The sequence below is a fragment of the Venturia canescens genome, chromosome 1, assembly GCF_019457755.1.
Source record: "Venturia canescens isolate UGA chromosome 1, ASM1945775v1, whole genome shotgun sequence".
In the NCBI taxonomy this organism is placed as follows: Eukaryota; Metazoa; Arthropoda; class Insecta; order Hymenoptera; family Ichneumonidae; genus Venturia; species Venturia canescens.
The window spans coordinates 24,824,242-24,849,526 of record NC_057421.1 but is presented as its reverse complement, the minus strand read 5'-3'; the positions used below and the strand labels follow the sequence as shown (position 1 = coordinate 24,849,526).

The 25,285-nt window shown below is 36.1% G+C and overlaps 6 protein-coding genes across 10 annotated transcripts; 4 read left to right on the top strand and 2 right to left on the bottom strand.

The window, feature by feature from the left end:
* Nucleotides 1–79: 79 nt before the first annotated feature.
* On the top strand, nucleotides 80–6,587 carry Sep1 (Septin 1). Its single transcript, XM_043416609.1, has 6 exons — nucleotides 80–2,207; nucleotides 2,317–2,509; nucleotides 2,839–3,097; nucleotides 3,356–3,721; nucleotides 3,994–4,098; nucleotides 4,241–6,587. The coding sequence occupies exons 1-6, from the start codon at nucleotides 2,184–2,186 to the stop codon at nucleotides 4,374–4,376; spliced, it is 1,083 nt and encodes a 360-aa protein (XP_043272544.1). The 5' UTR covers nucleotides 80–2,183; the 3' UTR covers nucleotides 4,377–6,587.
* Nucleotides 6,014–8,231, bottom strand: LOC122409336 (mitochondrial import inner membrane translocase subunit Tim22). The gene is made up of 4 exons (XM_043416857.1): nucleotides 7,340–8,231; nucleotides 7,002–7,186; nucleotides 6,308–6,380; nucleotides 6,014–6,219 (listed from the first exon to the last, which is right to left on the bottom strand). Exons 1-4 carry the CDS (start codon nucleotides 7,587–7,589, stop codon nucleotides 6,140–6,142), a joined length of 588 nt encoding a protein of 195 aa, XP_043272792.1. The 5' UTR covers nucleotides 7,590–8,231; the 3' UTR covers nucleotides 6,014–6,139.
* A 1,540-nt stretch (nucleotides 8,232–9,771) lies between these two features.
* Nucleotides 9,772–13,497, top strand: Exd2 (Exonuclease 3'-5' domain-containing 2). Its single transcript, XM_043414258.1, has 7 exons — nucleotides 9,772–10,679; nucleotides 11,108–11,249; nucleotides 11,411–11,710; nucleotides 11,869–11,996; nucleotides 12,108–12,502; nucleotides 12,606–13,039; nucleotides 13,130–13,497. Exons 1-7 carry the CDS (start codon nucleotides 10,462–10,464, stop codon nucleotides 13,328–13,330), a joined length of 1,818 nt encoding a protein of 605 aa, XP_043270193.1. The 5' UTR covers nucleotides 9,772–10,461; the 3' UTR covers nucleotides 13,331–13,497.
* Nucleotides 13,498–14,004: 507 nt separating this feature from the next.
* On the bottom strand, nucleotides 14,005–15,013 carry LOC122407846 (mitochondrial import inner membrane translocase subunit Tim16-like). Of its 2 annotated transcripts, none has more exons than XM_043414309.1 (2): nucleotides 14,815–15,013; nucleotides 14,005–14,631 (listed from the first exon to the last, which is right to left on the bottom strand). In XM_043414309.1, the coding sequence occupies exon 2, from the start codon at nucleotides 14,567–14,569 to the stop codon at nucleotides 14,168–14,170; it is 402 nt and encodes a 133-aa protein (XP_043270244.1). In that variant the 5' UTR covers nucleotides 14,570–14,631; nucleotides 14,815–15,013; the 3' UTR covers nucleotides 14,005–14,167. The 2 variants fall into 2 exon arrangements, with proteins under 2 accessions (XP_043270244.1, XP_043270234.1); XM_043414299.1 differs by having other exon boundaries at nucleotides 14,743–15,007.
* A 735-nt stretch (nucleotides 15,014–15,748) lies between these two features.
* Nucleotides 15,749–20,505, top strand: LOC122407829 (uncharacterized). Of its 3 annotated transcripts, none has more exons than XM_043414279.1 (3): nucleotides 15,749–15,932; nucleotides 18,849–19,209; nucleotides 19,378–20,505. In XM_043414279.1, the coding sequence occupies exons 2-3, from the start codon at nucleotides 18,934–18,936 to the stop codon at nucleotides 20,116–20,118; spliced, it is 1,017 nt and encodes a 338-aa protein (XP_043270214.1). In that variant the 5' UTR covers nucleotides 15,749–15,932; nucleotides 18,849–18,933; the 3' UTR covers nucleotides 20,119–20,505. The 3 variants fall into 3 exon arrangements, with proteins under 3 accessions (XP_043270214.1, XP_043270207.1, XP_043270223.1); XM_043414272.1 differs by lacking the exon at nucleotides 15,749–15,932 and adding an exon at nucleotides 16,002–17,228; XM_043414288.1 differs by lacking the exon at nucleotides 15,749–15,932 and adding an exon at nucleotides 17,225–17,311.
* Nucleotides 20,506–23,767: 3,262 nt separating this feature from the next.
* Nucleotides 23,768–25,273, top strand: LOC122419012 (protein NATD1). Of its 2 annotated transcripts, XM_043433237.1 has the most exons (4): nucleotides 23,769–24,063; nucleotides 24,166–24,263; nucleotides 24,594–24,700; nucleotides 25,058–25,273. In XM_043433237.1, exons 3-4 carry the CDS (start codon nucleotides 24,638–24,640, stop codon nucleotides 25,271–25,273), a joined length of 279 nt encoding a protein of 92 aa, XP_043289172.1. In that variant the 5' UTR covers nucleotides 23,769–24,063; nucleotides 24,166–24,263; nucleotides 24,594–24,637. The 2 variants fall into 2 exon arrangements, with proteins under 2 accessions (XP_043289170.1, XP_043289172.1); XM_043433235.1 differs by having other exon boundaries at nucleotides 23,768–24,263.
* The last annotated feature ends 12 nt before the right edge of the window (nucleotides 25,274–25,285 follow it).

Sequence of the window (25,285 nt, the reverse complement as noted above, 5' to 3'; positions counted from 1 at the left end):
ACATTATATATCGTGTTTTCGAGATATAACAACAAAAACTAACAACTTGCATTATAAATAATTGTAGCACTATACTTGTGGATGTATTTTATACTTTAATCTCTATAAAATGAATATTCATAAAAACAACGCCAATTTTCTACTAAATGTATAGTTGTATGTGCTTGCTACATAGTACTTTTGCTATTATTTTTCATAGAAGTGGACACGATTTTTAAAAAATTTCATCGTTAACGATTTGGTTTTTTAAATTTCACAGCTATCAATTATCGAAGTTTGTGTACAAATAATCACACACCGTGTGTGTGCTATACTGATGGTGTAGTTAAAGCACGCTGCCTTTTTTATCGGTACACAGACGAACGTTTATCTGGGTGCTGTTTTCAAAGCTTGATGGCACTTTTGTAATAAAAAAATCGACAGTGATGGCGAGTACATAATCATCTTGTGGCCCGGCTTTCGGGCAATACCAGCAATACGTGGATTAGTGAATATATACTTGGGCGTTTGTCGACTCTTACCATCAGACACTATGAACGATGAAGAAGTTCTGTTTTGGTGGTGTTGATCATTCGAATATATCAATATATTTTAGAATATTGATTCTAACCTCTAACCTTACCTCGAATATTCAAATTTGAAAATTTTCAACACGATTTGACTGCGATTACAGAAAAACCGTGTTAGCTCATGCGAAACAATGGCAAAGTAAATGAGCTAGCAGCGCTTTTTTATAATCGATCAAACGGTATCGGGTCTCTTTTGAATGCTCATACATGAATATGATGCAGTTTTCGGAACAAATTTTTTCTTTGCAATATCAACTTTTATCAACTCTCGTATAATTTATTAGTATAGAATTTGATATGGGGGTTATTACAATAATTTCAAAGACTTATAATCATTTTTCATATTAGGGCTGTTAATTATTCTATGATTCTATTCTGTATATTTTTTTTTGTCATTCTATACTTGTATTTACGGTAAAAAAGACTTTTCGAACGAAAAATCTGAATGCCAGCAATATGAAATGTACACTTTAAAAAAAATGAGATTGCATGAGAATATTGAGGATATATTTAAATGATGTGTTTCAATGTTCTGAACAAAACTCCAAAAATATAATATTATTATTAAATAATAAAACTCGTGATTTTTGAAGAAATGGTATGGAAAATATCACGAAATATAGAAGTTTTGAGGTTATAACACGAGAAGAAGTTTTGTCGAATGATGAAACCAGATTATTGCTATGTGAAACCGCTGTCAATGAATTATAGGGTCGTTGCGGTGACAAAAAATGATTGTTTCAAATCTGATCTAAATAGCATATGATGAATCATAGGCTTATTATCCTACATCGAAATTTACTCGATTGTTGCCCGGAAAGAAGTATATGAGAAATGAACTTTGCCGAACAGTTTTCTCCTTATAAAATTTACTACTCGATTGAGTTCAACTCCCAGTCGAGTAATTTTATGTTTACGCGCAAATTTCTTCCAATAATATAATAAATCTCCATTGGCGAAAAAAAAATGCCGAGTCGAATCTTTGACGAGGTTGAAATCGGTGTTCGGTGTGCACGCGCGTCATTATTATTTTCGAAGTTTTAATCGAAATCATTGCATTTAATAAACGAATTGTGACTATCAGATTCAGGAATAATTTCTACAATAGTCATTCTACACGTTTTTAATATAAAACGAGGTAGTATTTTTATTATTCCATATATGCCACGCCTCTTCCCCCACTTCTGAGTCGTTATAGTTGGGAGGGAGAAGAGCTGGCGCACAAGTGTTTCCCCGATGGCATGAAGCAGCATGAAGCGTCGTCGTCGCACGTTCATTTTCAGTTCAAACTAGTAAGGCTTCAGCGAAATTTCTCGTGAACCTGTCATTCTGTTGGCTAAAAATGTGTACCTTCTGAGCCAATAATCTGTAGAATTTTTGGAACGAATAAAAAAAAACATCGAGTCTCTGTCGTCGAGGGATAAATGTGTGTGGTTGAGAAAGGCTGAAATAAATTTCTGGAAATACACGATTTTATTTATCGTGTTATCTCGCTGTCAGTCACGGCGTCCGGTGGTCATTTTCGAAGTACCTTCCCTCCGTCTCCAAAAATACTAGCATAAAAAAATCGAAATAAAGGAAAAATTGGCGTTCCGACCGGATTATTTTCGTAAAATGTCCAGCGAAAGTGTGAAAACGGTAAGCTTTTGTTTCTGTTACGAATCAAGTAAAAAAATCGCAATCCTCTTTGTTTGAAACTGTCGTTTGGTTCTCGTCCGGTGTATTAACTGTGCAAAATTTTTCGTAGTTTGCGAGTTTGGAGACTCCGGGTTATGTTGGCTTTGCTAATTTGCCAAATCAGGTACACAGAAAATCTGTTAAGAAAGGTTTTGAATTTACTCTTATGGTCGTTGGCGAATCCGGCCTCGGGAAATCGACTCTCGTCAATAGCCTTTTTCTTACTGATCTGTATCCAGAAAGAATTATACCGGATGCTGTTGGTGAGTCAAACTGATACTTTTTTTTTCAACGTAAGTTAGTGGACAGTCAAGTACAAATATTAAGAAAACTTAAAAAATTCTCAGTTATTTGATTTATTTCATAGTTAATCAACATTGTAATTTTCCTAGTAATTTAATATGACTAATGTGAAAAAGAAAAGTAAAAAATAACGCTTGGAAACAATTCTCAAGACGAAAATTGCAAACATTAAACTTTTATTCTTATAAATTCAATATGAAAGTTATATACTAGTACATTTAATTTCAATAAATGATCGATGAATTTTGTATGTTTATTAGCAAATTATCAAGATGTTCAATATTTACAGAGAAAACAAATCAAACTGTGAAACTGGATGCTTCCACGGTTGAGATAGAAGAACGTGGTGTCAAGCTTCGGTTGACGGTTGTGGATACACCTGGCTATGGAGATGCAATTGATAATACTGATAGTTTCAGAGCAATAATACAATACATTGACGATCAATTTGAACGATTTTTACGTGATGAGAGTGGCTTGAATAGGAGAAATATTGTTGACAACAGAATACATTGCTGTTTCTATTTTATTTCACCTTTTGGTCATGGGTAAGTTCCAGCAGCAGATGGAGTATTTGTGAGATCGATATTTACATTGATAAATTTAAGCTGATGCTCTTTTTTCAAAAGATTTCTATTAGACTTAATTGTAGTTGATAACCTTGTGAATGTGCTCATAACTATCACAAAAAGGTATTCACTCAAATACAACTACAAGAAAAGCCGATTCTTGTATGAAATAAAATTTCTCTCACACAGCTTATTTCAGCAATAACTAATCTGCTTTGAATATCTTGCAATTTTCAGACTGAAGCCTTTAGATATCGAGTTTATGAAACAACTGCATAACAAGGTCAACATTGTTCCTGTTATTGCGAAAGCTGATGTACTCACGAAAAAGGAAGTTTTGCGTTTGAAGAAACGCGTTATGGAGGAAATCGAGGGTAGTGGAATCAAAATTTATCCATTGCCGGATTGTGACAGTGATGAAGATGAGGATTACAAAGAACAAGTTAGACAGCTCAAGGAAGCTGTACCGTTTGCCGTTTGCGGTGCTAATACTCTCCTTGAAGTAAAAGGACGAAAAGTTCGGGGCCGCCTGTATCCTTGGGGCGTTGTTGAAGTTGAAAATCCCGACCATTGCGATTTTATCAAACTCAGAACGATGCTTATGTAAGTTAACTCTTTTATCTCAATCATTTAATCGTTTAATTCTTAACGATTAGAATGTTGTTTCAAAAGTAGTAGAAATCATATGTATAAAAAAACAACTCTTTCCTTCCGAATTAAAACCTAACTCTGAGAATCTTGAACTAAATTTTTCATGACACAGATGTACCACTTTGTTGAATATTCCTTTTTAAAAAAAGTCTAAAAGCAATAAATTTATTTCAGTTTCCATTCGTGTATTTCTGCATTACATTAATCATCGAATATTTTTTCAGCACTCATATGCAAGATTTGCAAGAAGTGACACAAGAGGTACATTACGAAAATTACCGCAGTGAGAGATTGGCAAAAGGTGCCCCTGTACCGCCACGTCGTCAAATGTGAGTAACATAATTCTCAAGCGAATTTCCGCGAACGCACCTTGAATTCTCAAAGTTCAAATATTTCGACCAGATTTATGGTAAATGAATCAACTATCGACAATAATCACTTATACGAGAAATTATCTATCCTCATTCCCAGGGTCGTTGAAGCCAAAGAACCACCGAGTGCTGGATCAGAGAAGGATCGAATTCTTCAAGAAAAGGATGCTGAGCTGCGACGCATGCAAGCGATGCTCGCAGCAATGCAGGCGCAAATGCAACAACAGCATCCGTAACCAAAAAAGCGCCGCGTTGCGTTGGATCACGAGAAAAACGAGGAAAAATATTACGAAAAAAAAAAACAATTTTCTTGCCAGGTGCCAAAAACAAAACAGAGAAACGGAAAAGCAAAACGTTCGAACTTGTACTGCTGATTAGTATTCGAGGAGGGGCCCAGTAACGGTTTTAACCTGCTGCTTGCCGTGAATGTCAATAGTTGAACCGACGCGACAAGCCATTTTAAATTCAGCCTACAACACGTACTTACGGATATGTATATTCGTGATATATTTTATACGATGCAGTATTTTTTTAATGAAGAGAATGAGGAGAAGGAAACTCATTTAAGGAATTTGTGCGCTGGAAGTTGTTCGAAATCTGTTCATAGAAGTTTTCGTTTGTTTTTTATTTCGTTCGAGATTTAATAGAAATTTCGAAACAACCATTTTTCTACAGTAAGCGAACGATAAACGGAAATAATCTCCTTTCATTTTCCAAAATATGTTTGGTACGAATGTTTTCTAAATTCAAAAAAATTGAAAGATTATTATTCACAGAAGGAAAACTTGTTTAAATACTTTAAGCACATTGGAACGATATTGCGTTTCATTTTTACTTTGCAATGCGATTACAAGCGTACGACAAAACGAAAAACCAAATTAATATTAGAGTTCCCACTAGAGAAATACTATTGAAAAAATATTGGAACTGTATCGTGAAACGTTCCCATACCGCTCATAATCAACATTTTATAAGAATCCGTCGAAGTGCCTTGCATATTGTATTTGTGGTATTTTATTTTGCATTTCCGGAGGGCCAAATATCGACGAGTTTTTCTATTTTTTCCATCGATAGGCATTTTTCACAAAAGATAAATACAAGCAGGTATAAATATGTACATAAGACGCATCAAAATTTTTAATGCACACATACATATCGGATTTGTTTCACAGCTATATCCGAGAGTGAAAAGCATTCCTAATCTTCCAATTTTATATTTTTTTCTTACATTGATGAACCAAAATAAAATAATTGGTTAGTCTAGTTATACAGCTTTTGTTTTTATTTTTTATTTTAGAATATTGAATTTACTATTGAATTATGATGGAAATTAATACGGTTGATCCAAAGTTTTCAGTGCAATCCTTTTTCTGTTTCTTGTGTATTTTTCTTTTAAACGTAAACGGAGCAAAATTAATTTTTTATTCCTCCTCGCGTAGCCTCGTGACTTCCAACAATAATTGAAGTCCCTAATGCTTCTTGAATACACTATCAATGATATTGCACTACAGAAAATATTTGTCATTAGTGGAATATGAAAAAGAAATGGTTTCTTATTCATGCGAATGTCTTCTCTCATTGACTCGTTCGTAATGTGATAGTTATAACTCAGCGTTTAATCACGTTTTTTCATGATACTTACAAAATACTATAAGGAACATTTTTTATTTTTTACACGTTTGCATTTATATACTTTACTTTGATTCCTCGGATTTTGGTCGAATCGTGAACGATTGAGAATGAATAAATATTGGATCTGAGCATCGCGAATGGCAAGAGTGTATCCCAAATGAAACACCATGTTCTATCGATTGACGAATTAAACATTTGAATGAATGATAAACGCATAAATGAAAGATCATCGATACTAGTATTTCCGATAATTTCTCATTTTTCGCAGTACCGATGTTCCTCGTTCTTTATTGTTCGTACGTTTTTTTACAAAATTTTTTAATGCCACTTTGTACAACTAAATTTACAAGTAACATCTACGTTTGAGTTATTTGTGCATATAATAGTCTATCGCCGTTGAAAACGCGGCGAAACCTGCGGCACCGAATAGACCTGCCTTCACTCCGGCTATAAAAAAAAGACAGAAACCATCATGGATCCACTTTTGAATATGAGAAATATTCCATCGTAACGAATCGTAGAAAGTTTTTTTTACCTCTCAATCCTATTAAGCCTCCGGTTAAACCACCGGCATAAGTTCCATTCTTCCAATCAGTTTTTCCGCGATACTGCAAAATTAGGAAATATGAGCAATGTAGAATAAAAATGTTTGCAAAAAAATTCTCTTCAATATATCTTTTTGTCTATTTCCATGGGTTTTTTCTTATCATCGTATTTGAGAAACAACAAATTTATTCTCCCGCCAGCCATGAAAATTAAATTTTGTAAGAACAAAAATTTTGTATACTATCAAATAAAATCCCATTCGTAAATTACTCCGTTGATTGTTTCGATTTTGGAAACCTTTTTCATAATGCGTGAGACTTTCCTTTTCGTACATTATTCATAGATTTTTTCAGTGACACAGGATTTTAAAATCATGTGTTTGTCAGTTTTTTTTTCAATACTACACAAAGTTATCTACCAAATTTAGATATAGAACCCTAAATCTTCATTTCCTAAAATTCAATATTGATTAAAGCAATTGCAATACCAAACAAAAATAAAATAAACCCTCTTATATAAGATGATTGTGTATGGAAACAAAAGAAATAAAATTTGATGAAATTAAAGAGATGTTCATAGCAAATCTATTACCCTGTGTAATCAAAGAATTCTCAAGATTTGAAAGAAAACAAATTATGTTAAAAGAATAAATGAGAACTAATTTATCCATTTCTATTTTTTACCGATTCTATGCAACATTCTATCCCTGAAAAAACACAGCCTATGACTGCAAAGTTTTTTGCATATCCAACAGTCGTAGCTTTCATTTCTCTGAAAACTTCTCTTGCTGTTTGCTGTTTTTCTACCACAGCAACATTCGGATTAACACTGGATGAGAATAAACCAATGGCAGCCCCAAGACCAAAACCTGTAACAAAATTCTTTGACTCAAAATGCCATAAGCAATGAGGAAAAAATGTGAATAATGTGCATAACAAAGCTTTTATGAAGAAGTCTGGAGTTATGAAATATCATGAATGTCGGAACAAATTTGTGAAACAAGGACAAAACAAAATTTTACCAACGACGCAAGCCATTAAGCTCTTGAAAACACAACTTTCCATTGCAGCTTCGATTGTTTTTTCCTCATTAGTTTTTATTTGCATTGGAATAACTGTTCTTGGTATGATGATGTTTTCACGAAATCTTTGCTGCGTTCCCACAAAATAAACTGCCAATTTGTCCCACTCTGCATCACTCATAAAAACTCTTTTTTCCACATTGGGCAAAGGTGAGGCATTTGGTGGTTTCGGTGGCTCAAATGTCATCATGGTTAAGCCGTTTTCGTATTCGATATTTTTAAAAAATTTATGTGTAAACTAGTGTAATTGAATAATTGTGTAAGACAGAGTTTGATGCAATGGTATTATATTGTCGTGTTTGCCGGTTAGGAAAACCTAACGATTTATTTATAGGTTCCCAATTCAATGAAAAAAATTTTCCGCATATATCACAGATTTAAACCGGAGGAAAATAGCTTTTTTTTGTTAAAAATAGGTTATTTTATTTCGAGTTTATTTTTTTTCATACAATTCTCGCTTTACTAATGAATAACCTTTATTGCGCCGAATAACACGTTTTAACGAAGCACTGAAACATTGTCGGTTTACTAGAAATTACAGTTACAATAACCAATATTTTTATAAATTAATTAGTTATCGCTGTTACTCAGCATATTATTCATTAAGTATTCAATTATTTAAAAGTGTCGACATGCTGGATTGCTCTTGTTTATTCGTCGCGAATGTCTATCCGCTGTTTGTCGATATGTAGTATTTTTTTCCATTCATTATATTTTCGGATGAATTTTTTTTTATTATACTCGTACGAGATACGAGATATATATGCTCGCGAAGTACGACGAGAAGTGCGTTCGATTTGGCACATACACAACACACGCCTCTGACTGACGATCGTTGAGACGTGGTTGGGACGATTGCCGCTTTACGGAGTTTTATGGCCTTCGTCACGTTTTCCAACCGCTGCGAGCGCTTAAACCGAACGCACCCTTTGTGCTTGGTCATATTGTTATATTTCATTCGTCGCGTCATATTGAAAAATATAATTAAGATATGAAAATATAAGAAAAATTCAGTAATCCGTGTGAAATGTTGCATATAATTTTATAAATATTCCAGAAAAATGCTATAACAATTATAAGAAAAGAACAAAAAACAACAGCAAGCTTCTTAAAACCCTATATTATAATACGAGACTCCACAGAGTCCCTTGATTACATTTGTATTCGCAAAACAAATTTTACACCTTTTCTAGAAAATTGTGATTAGTTAAAAAACGTACGAAAGGAAAAGTGTGTTAATATAGGAATATATCAAATTAATACTTACAAGCCGCCACCGCGTCTTTTGTTATATAATTGTTTTTAGAATAAAAAACCTGGTCGTTGCTTCCATATATAATTGAACATAATATATATAATGGAGGCGCCGGAATATTTTTGATAAAATGAAATTTGAAAAATTGAAAAAAAAAGTGGAAAAGTGATTTGGAACGTGAAAGTTAAGCTCTTCATCGGTGAAAAATAATGCGTCAACCTCTATACAACGTCTGACATTGATTTTTATTTGAATTGACACCACAATTTTAATGTATTTTCTATAAATGAATATTGATATATTTACCGTTTTTCGTTCTAAAATTTTTTCATTCCTTACTACAGTCAATGAACGAGTTTGAAGTTCCATTTTTACTGATGAAAACCACCGCAGATCATCTCCAGAACGTTATAATAAATCTATCTATACCTACAGGTCTGAAATGATGAACAATAGGTAGGGAGCGTATTGGGTGATGTGTATCTGGTGAAATCTCGCCACATACATAACAACAAAAAAAATGGAGATTATACTCGGGATTATCATGAGCTCATGTCCTGTAACAAATCTCACTTCATTTATAAAGACAAAAACAAATTTATAATTTTAAGAAGTTCCAAATTTATTGAACACGTGCGATGGTATTTTAAAAAAGAATTTTAGATTTCAATAAATGAAATATCAGTAAAAGTCGCCTATAAAGATATTGCAATTTCGAGAATTGCATGATTGAAACAATTTTTTCGCTGAATTTATATCTAATATATATGAATAAAACTGTTATTTTTATTTGGTCAACTCATATTAAAATTTATGATAATACTGTGAGCATATTCAAAGTATATATGCAAAATAAAAAATACTCAATATTTCTCGTATTTATACAACAACACAAACTTTTATCCGGCGTAAAATTTCTACTACATATATATTTCCATCCATGCAATATGAGAATTTCATATGGGTCGGTAGATGGCCTCAGCGATCGGACCCGATCTCTACTAACGCAAGTTCACAATCAGTGGACTCTCGACGGCGACGGCTCGTTGGAGGAACAGCAATGAGCGTCATGCTCATGAGTGGTCATGAGTGATGCGATAAAAGCTGTGACCAGGACCAGCATGAGCAGTTGAAGCCGAGATTCCTGCGCGATAACATCAGCTGCAGCCGCGCGGAAACTCTACCATATATAATAAAATATATATCTCCCCTTGAGCTTTGTTCGATCGTATCGAATATAAATGTCTGTCAAAACATATAACAATTCATAATTGAAATACTTTTAAGACGCGTTTTCGCGATATTAAATACCGCGAATTATATATATACCTTTCGAGATGTACATATTGTATGTGTCTTAACATTTTTCTATCATTTTACGTGATTTTCGTATTCTCCAGTTAACTATGTATACTGGCGTCCAAGAACAATCTATGTTGATGATTTTAAAGTAAATCCACCATAAAAAGCTTATAAAAAATTGTGTACGCGTTATTCGTCTTACATATTTTTCTTGATCGAAATTAAACGAATGAAATTTCCGTGTTATTTATTCAATTGTGTTCTCAATTATCACGCCAATAAACTGTGCTACATACACATCTACCATTATAATTGTACATAAAATTCCGGACACTCGGAGTCCTAGCATAAACTTGTATATAAACATTGATTTCGCTAATCTTGAATATATAATAATATACGCATAGCAGCGGAGTCTAAAATTAAACGAACCTTATCATACGAATTTCCATTAATTCCCTTTGTTCTTTCAATCATTTTGTAAAAGAACACGTGAAATTTCAACATGTTTTTCATGTGCGTAACTGTCGGTCTCGTCTTTTTGGCGTCTAAATATCGCAGCAATGTACTTGATAGTGTAAAAAATTTTTGCAACAATATCACAAATAATAAAAGCTGTAAATCTTCAAACCCCAACGACGATAATAACGTATTTCCATTTGACAAAATCATCCTGGCTGATTCGCCAGAAAAATGTGATTACGCTGTTCAACGTATTCGCTGGTAATTTCTTCATTGTTATCTCATAAGAAACGTTGTTATTGTGTCGAGGATTAGCGAGGAAAAAAAACAAAGGCTTCCAATGTTATGCTCCTAAAATTCTATAACTATACATCTTTATTTATATTTGCTTGTCCCCCAACTTTCATTATTTACGTTCCCAATATAACTTTCATCGTAAATACAAAGTTGAAATTGAAATAAGACACATTTCTATTCCTTGAAATCACAGGTATTAAATTTAATAAGTTGTAGAATTTCTATTTTCCTTCAATTCTCACAAGTTTTATATTAATTAACAATTTCATTGAACCGTGTACGAAAACTCCAATCATAACTTTAACGTAACCCTCCAGCTGCACTCCTTTTTTGTAGCTGCAACTCAAGAGTGTTTACACGATAATTTACTTACACTATTTTTCTTGTTTTAGTGACTTGTCGAATGGTGTATTAGGATTCGACTGTGAGTGGGTCAATGAAGGACCGGTTTCCCTTTTGCAGCTTGCTACTTTCAATGGAGTTTGTGCCCTATTTCGTATTGGACAAATTGGATATGTTCCAGCAAAGTTAAAGGTTTGGAAATGACAAATTGAAAAAGCTTGCGAAGATTGATACATTAACATTGAGATTTTTTTTTAAATTTTCGTATATCCTTGTAGTTATAATATGATTACAGTTTATGTGTTTCTGCATTTTTGTCGTCAGAATTAAATTTTTCATACTCTTCTTTTCAGGAGTTATTGGCCAATAAATGTATACTAAAAGTTGGAGTAGCACCATTCGAAGATGGTCGAAAACTGACCAATGACTATGGCTGTCGTGTCTTTGGTACAATGGATTTAAGAACATTGGCTCATCGACTCGGTGTACAAAGTCGCAAAAGCTTGGCTGCTCTCGCTCTCGAGTACCTTCATGTGGAAATGGATAAAATTGTTGAAGTCAGATGTGGCGATTGGAACGCTGACATTCTTACCGAACAACAAACTACTTATGCTGCGTATGACGCTATCGCCTCAGTTCTAATTTATCACAAGGTAAAATACCTTATTCAACATTTGAAAAATTTAAAAAAAAACGAAAGGTTGATATCCCAATTTTTGTATCATTTCCATATTTATCAGTAACAGCTTATCCTGCTTTTAATCTTCTATAATAGAGTCTTTAAATCAAGTTTTAATATTCAATACCACAGATACAAGAGAGAGCCAAGAAACAACGTTCTATCTGGGAGAATTTTATTATTTATGTAAAAAGTGTTTGGAAAGGGGACAAAGTGGGTGGGCGATTGGACGAATTGCCAGAAGAAATCATCGATACGAGGTATGTAGTTTTAATATATTATAAAATATCTCCGATTGTTTGCCAAATGTTATAAAGCGGTAATTTCGTATTTTGTCGCTTTTTAATGAAACGTATCACAAATGTTTTCAGGTTCAGGGCTCCATCGGAGAAACCAGAAATTAACGATAAAAAATCTTATCAAATAGTACGAAAAAGTAACGACTGCAGTGCAGTGCGTATACACAATGCAGCAACGAGAAAGGAACCGCTTTATCACAATTGTTATTTAGAAGCGCCAGACGGTGAAATATTGTGCACTTGCGATCGTAAAAAAGCTGAGTGGTATGTGAGCAAAAATCTCGGTGTCGTTGTCAACGAACAACCATTCACCGTGAGACTGAATTTCGAACCGTCCGGTCGTGCTTTTGGTCAGGTTGGCCAGTATTACACTCAAGTTAAAGTAAATCAATGCGTTGTATGTGGATCGACGGAAAATTTTATTAAAAAGAATGTTGTCCCAAGAGAATATAGAAAATACTTTCCGTGTAAGTGCAACGCTCTTCTAGTGAACAGAACATAAACATCCTCCTTAAATTTCGTTAAACCCATCCGGAATTTTGATTTTATCTGGTTTTAATAATTTTTCAGTGGTAATGAAGGCTCACCAGTCTCACGACGTATTGTTACTTTGTCCAAGTTGTCACGAAATCAGTAATCGTCAAGATCTCGAATTGAGGAGAAAATTAGCTGAAATGTGCCAAGCTCCTCTAACAAGAATAACCGCACAAAACCAAAATAAAATAATAAAGGAGCGTTCAGCCCATACGAGTACTCTGTCACAGTCACACGATCCAAAAGAGTGGAGGAATTTTTTATCGGCTGTAAAAGCATTGCGGGATGAGCCTGCAATGATTCCGCCCCAAAGACGAAAACAATTGGAAGCTAAAATTTTAGAATTTACGGGGCAGCCAGAAATGAAGCCAGAATTGCCAGACGTCCTTTACGAACAATTTAAAAATCAGCCTCGCGTCGTCGCCTCGATATCTCCTTTGCAAACGAGATGTCAATCGCACGGCATGAAGGTACGATGAAAATATTTCGAAATTGACACTGCAACGTTTTGCTTAATCAAAATAATTTAAATATTGAACCTTCTCAAATTCAATTTGCAGGTTGTTCGTTATTTTGAGAAACAAGACGGTGGCCTTGTGACGCTCGAGAAAATGTGGCGCGAGCACTTCCTCGAAACGATGAGACCACGTTTTCTGCCAAAATTATGGTCAGTCTCTCACAATCAAGAGAGACTTGTCATTCGCCAGACTCAAAAGAGGATTGAACCACAGGATGCCAAAATCGCTGGATTAACAGAGTAAATTCAAAGTAACAAAATCAATAAAAAAAACAAAAAGTAAATTGAATAGGACCAATCCTTAGAAGAGGACTCGTCGAAGAGCGAGTACTTCTTATGAAAGAAAAAAAGACTGTGACTAAATATTCACCTGTACCTGCTGAACAATTATATTTATCATTTTGACATAAATCATGGTGTTAGTCTTTTATTACTCCACCCTTTATCTCCGATCTGTGAAAGTGGGTAAAATCCAATGAATCTCCGGATGAAAAATTGTTATTTCTTAGATTTTATTTAACATTTCCAAATCTACTTTTTACAATATTCAATATTGTATTTTGCAATTCATAAGAATTGAAAAATTTTTTCAGAATTTGTTTTTACAGCTCTAAGATTTTTCCCATTATAAAGACTATAATCTTCGTTTACATTTTCCTATGGATCAAATTGCTCCTATTTATAGGAATTTATCAGCATGAAAATTCTATAAAGGAAATATAAATAAAAATATCTCTTCATTCAAAGAAATCTTCCGAGTTTTTAAAAAAGAGGATAAGCTTACAATAACGGTGCGCAAGAAAAGGAAACATGTTACAATTGAATGAGGGATGAGAATTCAGTCACTAAGACATAGGATTCTTTAGTGGTAAAAGAACCAAAGACCTTTTAGGTTCATTGAGGATGGAAAAAATGGAATCGAAGAGCAATCTGTTTAATTTTTTTAACAGCAACTTAAATTACAAAGGACATTTCACCTTGGTACCTATAAAACATTTGAGTATGCATTTATATGTATATTCTCATATTTATTTACAGAATTTAGTCAGAGTTATTAAGGACTAGACAAGGGAAAATTGTACTACGTCGTTTGTCCAGGTTGTTCAGGTTTTGAAGGTTCTTTAGGAACACTAGTTTCGTCGAGTTGAATTTCTTGATCGATTCGTTCCTTGGCCCGGACTACTTTCGATTGTAAATAGAAAGAGCCACCTTTGTTTCTGTCATTAGCTTCCATGAGAAATTTGTAATTTTTTTCGATTAAATCTTTTTGGTCAGGTTTTTCAACGTTGAGAATGCGTAACGCTTCATCTAAGGTTAAACCTGTTTTAGCGTTCGCGGCAGCTCGTTGAGCGCCTTTGGCACCGCCACCAGCACGCCTGGCGGCTTCCTGGCTCGCGGCGATCTCCTGACGCAAAGCACGAGCGAAAGCTCTGCCAATAACTTGCGTACCGAGCACAATTATCTGCGCCAAATATTTGGCCATAACCTCCTTCCTTACACACTTTGTTGCTTGACCTTTCACGTATCCCGAGTTTGACGATTGTCCTTCAACAGAAATTAGCAATTTTTATCATTCGCACGGAACTTGTTCTTTTAATAGTCACAGATACGTAAAAGAATCATTAGAATAACGTCTTTTCGACGAAAAATAATTACTTTTTCTTATTCACGATATATTTTCAAGAAGAAACGAAGAAATTATCACATGCAACGAGTAGTCATTCTTACCGCCGATTTATCGAATGGTCTGAAGTTTGGTGATTAAGGACCAATTGCATTCATTCCTGTGCAATTGACCATTGCAAAAACTAATCAAAAGTGTAAAGTATATATTTAAGATAATTTGCCAAAGGCTCGAGTAATTTACACTGGTAATATCGCACATCGCCATAATGGCGTTTTTGACGTTGAATTTTTTTAAAAATCGTTTCAAAAGATATTGTCCTCGTAGACGTTTAAAACACCCGACTCACAACCCACTTCACGAATCTCGGATTTTCTTGCATTGCCCTCTTCCGGGCTTGCTCAACAATTTCAGCGTAAGCTTGCACGGTCCATAAAATAGAATACTGCCCGTACTTTTCTACTCTTCCACATTGGTTTATTCGGTGGCGCCACCATTTTGGATATCTCGGGTGAATAAAATCTGCTACAAACGCATCGAGATCAGCTGCGTTGCCCCGCGATATTCGAGCATATCATTCGCATAGTAATCAAGGCACGCAACATTCCGTGATTCACCTGTCGTTGCGAATGCCAAACTCTATAATTTATACGTCCAGCGTGTGTGTAAACGATTTACCGGACGCAACTGGACTCGCATATCCGAGCGTACATGCGAGTAACCTCTGGCTTTATGCTAAATATATATAGAGAAACCCCTGCAATCCCTTATTTAAAAAAAGATCTTGCTGTTGAGAAACTTTATGGGGATACGCGTTCAAAAAAGTTTGGATATCATTAATCCTGTTTTTTTTCGAATACTCACTGCTTCGTATATTTGAAAAATTTGTATAAACCGCCGCGCACACCGATGTGATTATTGTTATGATAGCCATTGAACCAAGATTAAATAAGACCAAAAATGTAGCGCCCAAGGCCGTGTAATCGGAATCTCGGCCGTTAACGCTCGAATGCGGCCATGTTTTGCTACAAGAATTAGGCGTTGGTCACGGTAGATCGATTATATGTCTATTAAGCGTTTAATCGTCACGCACTAATATTATCGGCACACACGATTCTTTTCCCTCCAAAATACCGAATATTAAACATGTGCATGAGTCACATGGCCGTATGCGGTCAACCTCACGTACATATGCGAAGATCAAAGTCATCCATAAAAAGAGGCAAGCAAAGCATATATTCTCATACATGCCACACACGAAGCGTGTTTACATTTTTTATTCTACCAATCAATAAAAACAAATAATATTCGCAAAAAAGAATCTCTCATATATTATTAAAATATTTGGTTAATGAAAATATTCTCTATATTTTTGTCTATCATGCTATTATTATATATATATATGTGATAAATGCTCCGCAGTAGCGAGCAAAAAACATTGGTGTACGTGAGTTTCGTGCGGAGAAATAATGAGAGATACGAGCAAAGCAAGGTGAGGTGCACACGCGGGTCAGCTCGTGTGGAGAATTTTAGGAGTGGGGAAAGTCGAAAAGAAGAGCGGGAAGGAGTGTCGAAGTGTCGTGGTAACTCTGCAACTCGCGTTTATATACCTCTGAAGTATCGACTATACTATATGTACGAAAGCGAATGGTGATCGGGGAGTAAACAATCGGCAACTGTCGACGCGATCGGGTGCGCGAGAGCCAGAAGCTCTGAGTGTACTATTTAACTATTGAATTTATTTTCGCGCGTACGTGTGTGCCGATACACTAAAATAAAAATAAATGAATATAAAAATAATCTAAAAACAACAATATCAAAGATGTTTACGCGTATGTGTGTTCTTATGAATATTCGTAGGTCATCCATTCGATGCAACGCGACCAGTTTTTTTTAACACAAGTCAAACGTAATGAGTTAGTAATTTATACGAAGAAGTGCTCGATCTTGTACGAGAAGAACTTTTATATTTTTCACTGAAATATGATTTCACGGACGCTATACAAAGCGTGGTTTATGCGTTGGAAATGAAGCGTTGAATTTACTCGCTAATAGCGCCTCGAATGTGATCGAAAGAAAAGAAACAGGAAAAAAATGTTAATTGAGACATCGTTCAATTATGTGTGATTGCGGAAAAATTCACGGGCTTGTGTTGTGCTTTGCCTAACGTGTCTTCACCTCGCTCGGTGTGTATACACACGTCGTCAGTGCTATTCACTTGCTAAAAAAATAGTGTATGGGTGCCAAGGTCAAACGGATACGAAGACATAATACAGAGGACACAAAAAGTATACAAAGCCCGTTCGGATCGAGCGCGATACGAAACTTGTGCTCTCCTCTAATAATCGCTTCTCGAAATATCAGTTTACTCGAATTTTCACAACGCCAACGAACTCTTTCTCCTTGCATGGGGATGAAATATTTGTGTATCTACGATGCGTACAGGGCACGACATCGCGAGTGTACATTTAGTTGTGGATAACACTGAATTATGAGGAGATAAATGAGGGTAAACCAGGTAGGCTGCTGTGGAGTTGTAAAAAATATGTACACTGTCACATCTTTGAGGAATAATATTGTTCCAGTTGGAGGATCATGCACGTACGTCGTGCAATGCTTGTTGTAACATATTATTTATATTTCGTTAACGATACGTGTTTTGTTTACGAGATTCCTCGTGCGTTCCGATCCACGACCTATTTCCCGAAAATACACAACTTTAATGAAATTTATCGCGTCTCACAAAGCATTTATTACCTTCGTGATTTCTTTTCTTTTGATTAATCCTTTAGGCGAATTATATTTTCCGATTGTTTTGTCAATCCTGAGGGACATTTTTATGAATGGTTGGGTGAATTTTTATTTTTTTATTCTGTAAATAAGTCATTTTTTTTTCGTCGCTGCGCGCGAGATCGACCGAATGATTATTTTTTTTACACAGCGCCTTTTGCCACACAATGAAACTCGCCGTATTTTTGTTTGAGCTCTCCATGTTTTCACACAAGCAGGAATAAAAATGTCACGAAAAACATGTAAAGTTGAAAAGATTATCAATCATTACGGAGAATAATGAAAAAAGCATTTTCTTTTTCTAATTGACTTAGAACTAATTTTCTTATCTAAATATCCAGTTAGAACAGACACGTTATAGAACGAGCCTTTGTGAATATTCATTTATATATCTTTGCCACATCGTAATCTTTCTACCGCGACTGAACTCAACTAGACAAACAAACGCACCGTAAATCTTTGGACCCGATTTTTTTTATTTGTTGTTTTTTTCAATTTTATTCACATGTCTTTCTTGACTTTGAATGAATAGCTCGTGTAACGTGCGCATCGGGCTGTTGAACGCCATTTTTAATTGTGTCGCTGCGCTCTCGGGAAAAGACCGTGCAAATTTGAATACAAATGTCTCACCAGATGTCAGCATATCATTCATTTTTTCCCCCGTCAAGTAATTGCTTATGATAATTCCGTCAGATGTAAATAATAATCTTTTGATGTACAATTCAGAAAAAAAATTTTATTTCGATGCAGCGTAAAAAGGAACCGCGTCTCCAAATACAATTATTATGTTTATACGAGCCAAATATATAAAGTTGAGTACATCGCGTGGAGATATCGCTGCGCGATATTTATTACGTTGGGAACATGAAACAAAGCCAATCTGCGGCGAAAATTTTTGATGCGATGGAGCGGAAACGCACGTAGGAGCGGCATGCCTGGAAGGCGGGGGGGGGGGGGGGGCGGCGGAAGTCAAGCCACAAACCATTATGCGATATATTATTATATATAATATGCATTATAGCGAACATAATAAGCGGACGCTAATTCCTTGCACATAGCGTTTGTCATATACGTGTAATACGCGCTAATACCCGATGCAACATTATACGCCTTTCTCATGAAGATTAAGTTGCACAAAAGAATCTCTCCTTATTAAACTGTCAGCTTTGGCGCACAATATATTCAATGAGAAATTGGAGCCTCTTATTCCTTATTTCTTCCCGTTCGAATGGCTTATTTCTGGATTTTAAGACTTGAAACGTAATTCTTTTAATTTTATGCCAATGTTTTTTTACCATTTGTGAACTTTTATTCTATTTTTATTTTTTCTCTCCCCTCCCCACCCCAGGTGAAAAGTTATAAACACTGCGAAAAGGTCGAGGAAGATGAAAAGGCTTGTCTAATATGAGCAGAATCGAAGTTGCCATATTTCGATGTACCAATTCATGGTAACCACGACAAGAAGCGGTTCGAGCTTCGTCAACGGCAGAACCGGAAACGCGAGCTTGAGAGGTACCACCGGTGCTGAAATATCGACGATGTCTCTCACTTCCGGGACGAACAAATGGGCCTCGCGATTCGTCGTGGCTCTTCAACTCGCCGCTTGGAGCGCTGTTGGCATTGTTCTTCTCGAAAAAGGGATTGCCTCGTTGCAGAAACACAGCTTGGTCAAAGATGGCTCGCTCAGGAATAACGCTTCACAGCATCAGGTACCCTGTGCAATAAAAATCCTCATTATTTGCATGAGACCGTGCAGTTCAATGTTTTGTCTCGTTTCGCCAAAAAAATCTCGAAAAATGTGATTTTTTTTTGTTTGGAAAATGAGTCTTTGTGGAATATCGAAAGGAAATTTGAAGTGACACGGAATATGAACGCAGGTAACGTCAAGAAGCTCGGCTGACGTTCTCTCGGTGATCCCACTAGTGCCGGTCGAGACGCCCACGACAGCAGCAGCGTCGAAGGCTTCGTCCGATGTTTCGGCCACGAGGACAATCTCCTTATGGAGTAGTGAAACTACGGAAGTGCCAGGAGCAACGAAAGACTCCTCGAGCTCGGTTTACGATGAAAGCGCGCCGGGCACGCAGGCTGCATCGACAAGCGAGAAATCGACGCTGGAGGAGGGCAGGCTCGAGACCGGGGGCGAGAAAATTAATGCAATCACTGAAAGTCGCAAGAACGAGCAATCGAGGATATTCGATGACGAAAGGAAGGTGAAGGAGGCGTCCGCAGGGTCCGTCGAGGGCCAAGGGAACGATGGGCCGAGTCACACCTCGACGGAGACCCCAACGAGCCCTTTAACCGTCAAAGTAGTTTTGGCCAATTCGGAAGAACCGAACGGATGGTCATCCTCGAACCGAAAACGCTTGCGACTCGCTCACGTTAACGGCGCCGGGAGCGGCGGAGCTGCTGCCGCAGTTGCCATGGTCGCCGTTGGCGCCGTCATGCTCGTTCTTGGGCCAGCTGTCATCGTACTCCGTGCTCTGGATGAACGGCGCCAGGAGAGAAGGTTCCTCAAACTCTCGGGCGAAGAGGATCTTCCACCGAGTTACGAACAAGCCACTGGAGACACCGAACAGGCTCCAACCTATTCGAGCCTGAATCTCGATACCATTTCTTGATCCTCGGAATTGCGGAGCTTCCGGGATTCTCAACCGGGTTCCATTTACGTCCTTCCTAAATCGAACGTCGCGCATCGTCTCATGTTTTAAGGAGGGTGGATCGCGACGTTACTATGTTGCCGTGCTAAACCATGTTAAAAATATTAAGAATTTCAAAATTATAAGAATTCCATAAAATTTGGTAAATGTATTCTTTAAATATGTTGTAACGTTGTGGAATACAACGTTCGTTCTCGTAACGTTGTATTCCACAACGTTACAATGTATAAGACAATATACATTTTTTTAGATTTTTTTACCACATAGCTCTCGAGTAATTGAGCACTAAAGTTCACGTCTATAAGCATAGAGTTTACATATATACAGGTATACGTCTCTCGTGCATAAGAACTTCGATTTAACGCTCAATTATTCGATAACCATGTGGTAAAAAAGTTTGATAAAAATAGTATTTGTATACTTGATGCCAAAGTATGTTATGACCGAATTTTATAAAATTCTGATTATTTTGATTGAGTGATCCACCCTCAACAATTTCAAACGATTATCCAATAAGTTTTCATACTTCTGGAAACGATCACGAGAAGCCAGTGTCCTGAAGCGCTGAAATGCTTTACTCTTCCGCACACGATTCAATCATTTCAATCGAGATAAATCTTCATTTCGTCATGATACAATTTTGTTTCGAATCGTTCGCGAACGTCGATTATCGCGAAGAACGTGATGAATTTATTGAAATCATGGGCTACTGCATAAACCAATTCAAATTTTGCTTCTCATTTATTTTAACTGAATGAAAATAACGTAGAAAGAGTTGCAATTAAGTGGATACTGTTACCTCACGTGCTCGTGACTCATCGAATGTGTGCGTACACTCCCGTCCAAAAGTATGGATAAGTCGATATTTCGTCCCCCACTGAATTTAATAATTACGCCCAAAAAAGGAAATAACTGTATTCAACGAACAACCTTTCGGAGGGGACAAATTCATCTTTTCGCTTCTTTGAATTATTCGTTGCGAGTTTTTCAGCCCAGCATGCACTTTTGTACGTGAACATTTTTCAAGCATCGTGAATCGGGCTCGTGGCTATTTTTTTCCTCGTGATTTTGATGCGCGATAAATTTCAAGGGAGTAGCAAAAGCTTCATTTGCCAGAAAGTTTCGTATGATTTTTTTTTCACAAAGTCATGGCATTTTAAACTCGAAAAAAGGAATTTTAGAAAATTTTTAGACGCAGGGAATGTAAGAATTTTTGTGAGTCTGTACCGGATCGATTGGACATTTTCAGAGCTTACCTCCGAGATTTTTCGACTATTTTGCTCTAGTTTTGATAAGAACTCTCGAAGTATGGCGTTTGAGATAAAATACGAAGCAGAGAAATTTGCTACTCTTCGATTAAAAGATCACTGGAAGTGAGGAGAATTGGAAAAAAAATTTGTTTCAGATTTTCCATCGGAATTCGAAGAAAAATCGCTGAATTTTCAAAAATGTTGCGAAACTTCGTTCAGCAAACTTTGAAACTTTTTCAGTATTTTCCTCAAATTTTCTCGGGTAAACGGCTCTGGCTTTGAATACCGTGGTCACCAGTCGCGGCAATTGCTCGATTAATTTATAATGTTGCGATCGCCTCCGGAGATGGATGATATGACATATAATAACAGGATGTATGATCGGGCATCAAGATCGAATCGATGAATTATTAATTAGTCTAACAATTGACACGACTCGTGACCACAGTACTCGAAAACAAAGGCGGGCTGTTTTTGAAAGGAAGCTCGTTCGTTAAATGTAATTATCTTTTAACCGGCCGGAGCTGTCTCACTTTGGTACATGCAGGGCGAGGAATATTGAGAGGTGTATCGAAACTTCAGAGCAGCAGAGTACTTAAAAAGTTGTGTAATATCGATGATAATGGCACTGAAAAAATATCAAAGAAAGGATATTTGACGAAAAATTTCGTAGAAGCAGGATACAAAACCTCGTGCAGGTCACTTATTCATAGAAATTTTCGTCGTTCTGATTTGAGACTCAAGTTTCTTCATTTCTCCATAATAAGTTTGCACGCGAAGTCTGGAAAACCGAGTCGAATATCAACTCCGTCCACCTTAATTTACGCAAATAAACCAAATATTATTCTAATGTAAAGGAGAAAAAGAGGGAGAAATTTGTAAAAATAATATTTTTTTGTATTTTTTCTTTTTGCGAGGAAAATAATGAAGCGGAAAAAGGAAAGAAATGCACGAGAAACGTGTACATAGCGAGTTTTACAGAGAAGGCCAATTCTGAATCATTCATGATTGACACTTAGCTCCGTCTCTCTTCAACCCTTTCACAGAGGCGGCTTGGTCACATTTATTATTTGTCATAATTGACCCGACCCGATTAACCCCTATCGGTGCTTGTGTACAAGTCGACATATATTTATAAATACATGTATATACAAATGCATATTCACATGTGTGACTCGTCGTCTATCGTTCTTATAATTATTAACATCGAATATACGCGTAGGTCATGATCCCGGGTGTAAAATAAGTCACGTGAGTTCGAACAATTTATTTTTTACAGTCTAAACATTGGTCAATGACCAGCAACGTCAGTATAATAATAATCCCCTAGAAACTAAAGCGTTTTAGCTTTACCGCATTGTGTAAATAAACTCTCAACCCCCAATCATGCCTTGAAATTATTATTTTGATACCGAAAAAAATTGTATCCCGCGTTTCGAGTTGCGATGAAAATGAGATAGAAGGCTCAACTTTATACGAATAAATTATCAAAAATGTGATAATTATAATCAAAGAAAACCCTTTTTCAGTCGTCTGAGCGACTTTAATAATATATTTTACAGTGAATAACTTCGCTTTAATTCGCGAAGGATTCAACATGTGATTGCTGTAATATTTAATATTTTTTTATCAAGAGTAATTCTATTGAATGTTTATAAAAATGACCCTTCAAATTTGTGTCTTAATAATATCGCGACGATCGTAAATTCACTGTGAACATTGGGCAAATGTGATTTTTTTCAGTTATGATCTAAGACGAATAATTGTAGTGCTTAATTTTCAAATAAAGTGAACGAATTTATCTCTGAGAGTTTGTAAATTTAATACAGAATTTGGTAAATATTTAGTATCGTGGTACCAGCTGTAATCGGTTTGTGCATTTTTTTATGGCTTCTGTATAACTTAAAAAACATTTTCGATTTGTGTACGAAATCGTTTGGTGGGTTTAGGGCACCTCCTATGTGTGAGTGTATCGTTGAGCGAGTTCGTGACATTTTCCTTATTCAGTATTTAGTTGTTTTACCTTCCCTTCATGTTTCCTTTCCCTTTCCCTCTCGCTAAAATTGATCGTGGTGAAAAAAGTTGTAAAAAAAATTTTCTTTTCAATTTTTTTTTTTAAATCGTCATGCGCCAACATAATATGACTATTCGCTCTGTGCGCGTACACATACTACTTTGAAAGTGAGCGTGTGTTGTGTATACGTATTCCCCGTATTCCCCCAAAAACGCCGGAGTCCCCGTTATGGTGGCGCTGGCAGTATGCATGAATACACTAAACTATTAGTGCAGTAGTATTAGATTTTTTGCTCCACCTACGTGCACAGAGCGAATAGTTGTGTTGTTTTTAAGTCATAAAGGAGTCATAAAAATTAACAGGCCGGTTGCAACTGGTACCGCGATACTAAATAATTAATTACCCAGAATTTCCTCATTTTTTCTCAAGAATTCCATATTCAGTAAAAATTTAAACTCGAAATATTAATTACCATGTTTTTCTAAACGTAAATATTATAATTTCGATGGGAAGAGCTTCAATCGGCATGTTGGAGTTCTATCAGCATTAGTTTGAAATTCTACCACTGTCGCATTGTGATGATGAAGCTCCAATTCACTGTCGTTACCATGACAACTGATCAGCTGGCTCGCCGAAATAAAGGTAACACAAACAAACGTCAGTCCCGTCACTTGATGGTTTTTTTTTTTATGAGAATTTCGCCCCTTCATCTCGTATGTTTCAAATCAGTTCATTATTTTTAAGATCCATTGTTTTTCGAGCCTCTCAGGTACGTCGTTCGTTGTACGGTGTTAAGCACAACGCGAAACGTGGAATTTTCTACATACGTCTCGAAGATGACGGTAACCACTGTCTCATTAATATTTGTTGCTATTATCGTGTTCGAAGTATTCATTGGCCATTCGATTTTATCTTTTCTCGTGTGTATACGTTTAGTTTTGCATTCGTTTATGCTCTAGTGACTTGATTTATTTAGAGCAGTTCCGTTTAGACAATCTTTTCGAACGTTATTAAAAAATTATTTGAGCTCTCGTATAGCTTTGATGTTCTCAAGAACGAATTTGTGTTCGAAAAATTTGGGAAAAGATTTTAGAAATTTTTTAAAGATGGTTAGCCTCATCGAATTTTCTATAAACTATTCAGCAAAAGTCAAGTGAATTCATACTCGACAGATTCTGCAGTCCTAACTTACAAAGCTGATGGAAGAATTTTGGATATGCAGGCAATCAATGTACCGAGCCATCATCAAGGTCGAGGTCTTGCGAGATTACTAGCTGAGGTAAGTTTTTCATAAGCCGAGTCTGCAGAAAACAATGCTCTTCTCATATTTGATTTATTCATCATTTTAGAGTCGACAAGTTTTTATCTTTAGCCAGAAAGTTATTTCTTAAACAATCTCATTTCCATATTCAGCACGGCAGGATCTTCAAGGTTGGCAGTTCCATTAATAAACAGGCAAAATTTTTAAATCTTTGTCACTGAAATATGAGTGTTTATGCCAAACATGAGCGAAAGATATATTTGAAAGTCTTTTTACTTTTACAAGGCCAACTAACGGTTGGGAGTCACCAATTGGATAGTTTATCCTATTAAAATGTTGAAATGACGATTAAACAGACCGATTTTATCCGAACAGGCAGCATTGACGTACGCCATAGTGAACGACTATTACATGTTGTTGAACTGCGAGTACATGCAGAAATTTTATTTGGCAACAAAGAGCCCGGAGCTGGAAGAACGAGTTATCGGACCAAAGCACATACTCGAGGCTCAACAATCAGATCCATTGGACAGTGAAACAGTTCAGGAATTGCCAGAGCCGGAGGATTTCGAAGTGCCTTTTACCAAATAGACACGTAAATAA

Coding starts and splice junctions, on each gene's coding strand:
- Sep1 (XM_043416609.1), top strand. CDS start 2,184: ATGTCCAGCGAAAGTGTGAAAACG. Junction 2,510..2,838: donor AATTATACCGGATGCTGTTG/GTGAGTCAAACT, acceptor CAATATTTACAG/AGAAAACAAATCAAACTGTG. Junction 4,099..4,240: donor GTACCGCCACGTCGTCAAAT/GTGAGTAACATA, acceptor CCTCATTCCCAG/GGTCGTTGAAGCCAAAGAAC.
- LOC122409336 (XM_043416857.1), bottom strand. CDS start 7,589: ATGATGACATTTGAGCCACCGAAACCACCAAATGCCTCACCTTTGCCC. Junction 7,187..7,339: donor CTTAATGGCTTGCGTCGTTG/GTAAAATTTTGT, acceptor ATTTTGTTACAG/GTTTTGGTCTTGGGGCTGCC. Junction 6,220..6,307: donor AGGCTTAATAGGATTGAGAG/GTAAAAAAAACT, acceptor TTTTTTTTATAG/CCGGAGTGAAGGCAGGTCTA.
- Exd2 (XM_043414258.1), top strand. CDS start 10,462: ATGTTTTTCATGTGCGTAACTGTCGGTCTCGTCTTTTTGGCGTCTAAA. Junction 11,711..11,868: donor CAGTTCTAATTTATCACAAG/GTAAAATACCTT, acceptor TCAATACCACAG/ATACAAGAGAGAGCCAAGAA. Junction 12,503..12,605: donor ATATAGAAAATACTTTCCGT/GTAAGTGCAACG, acceptor ATAATTTTTCAG/TGGTAATGAAGGCTCACCAG.
- LOC122407846 (XM_043414309.1), bottom strand. CDS start 14,569: ATGGCCAAATATTTGGCGCAGATAATTGTGCTCGGTACGCAAGTTATT.
- LOC122407829 (XM_043414279.1), top strand. CDS start 18,934: ATGTACCAATTCATGGTAACCACGACAAGAAGCGGTTCGAGCTTCGTC. Junction 19,210..19,377: donor ATAACGCTTCACAGCATCAG/GTACCCTGTGCA, acceptor ATATGAACGCAG/GTAACGTCAAGAAGCTCGGC.
- LOC122419012 (XM_043433235.1), top strand. CDS start 24,137: ATGTTTCAAATCAGTTCATTATTTTTAAGATCCATTGTTTTTCGAGCC. Junction 24,264..24,593: donor CATACGTCTCGAAGATGACG/GTAACCACTGTC, acceptor CATACTCGACAG/ATTCTGCAGTCCTAACTTAC. Junction 24,701..25,057: donor TTGCGAGATTACTAGCTGAG/GTAAGTTTTTCA, acceptor TTATCCGAACAG/GCAGCATTGACGTACGCCAT.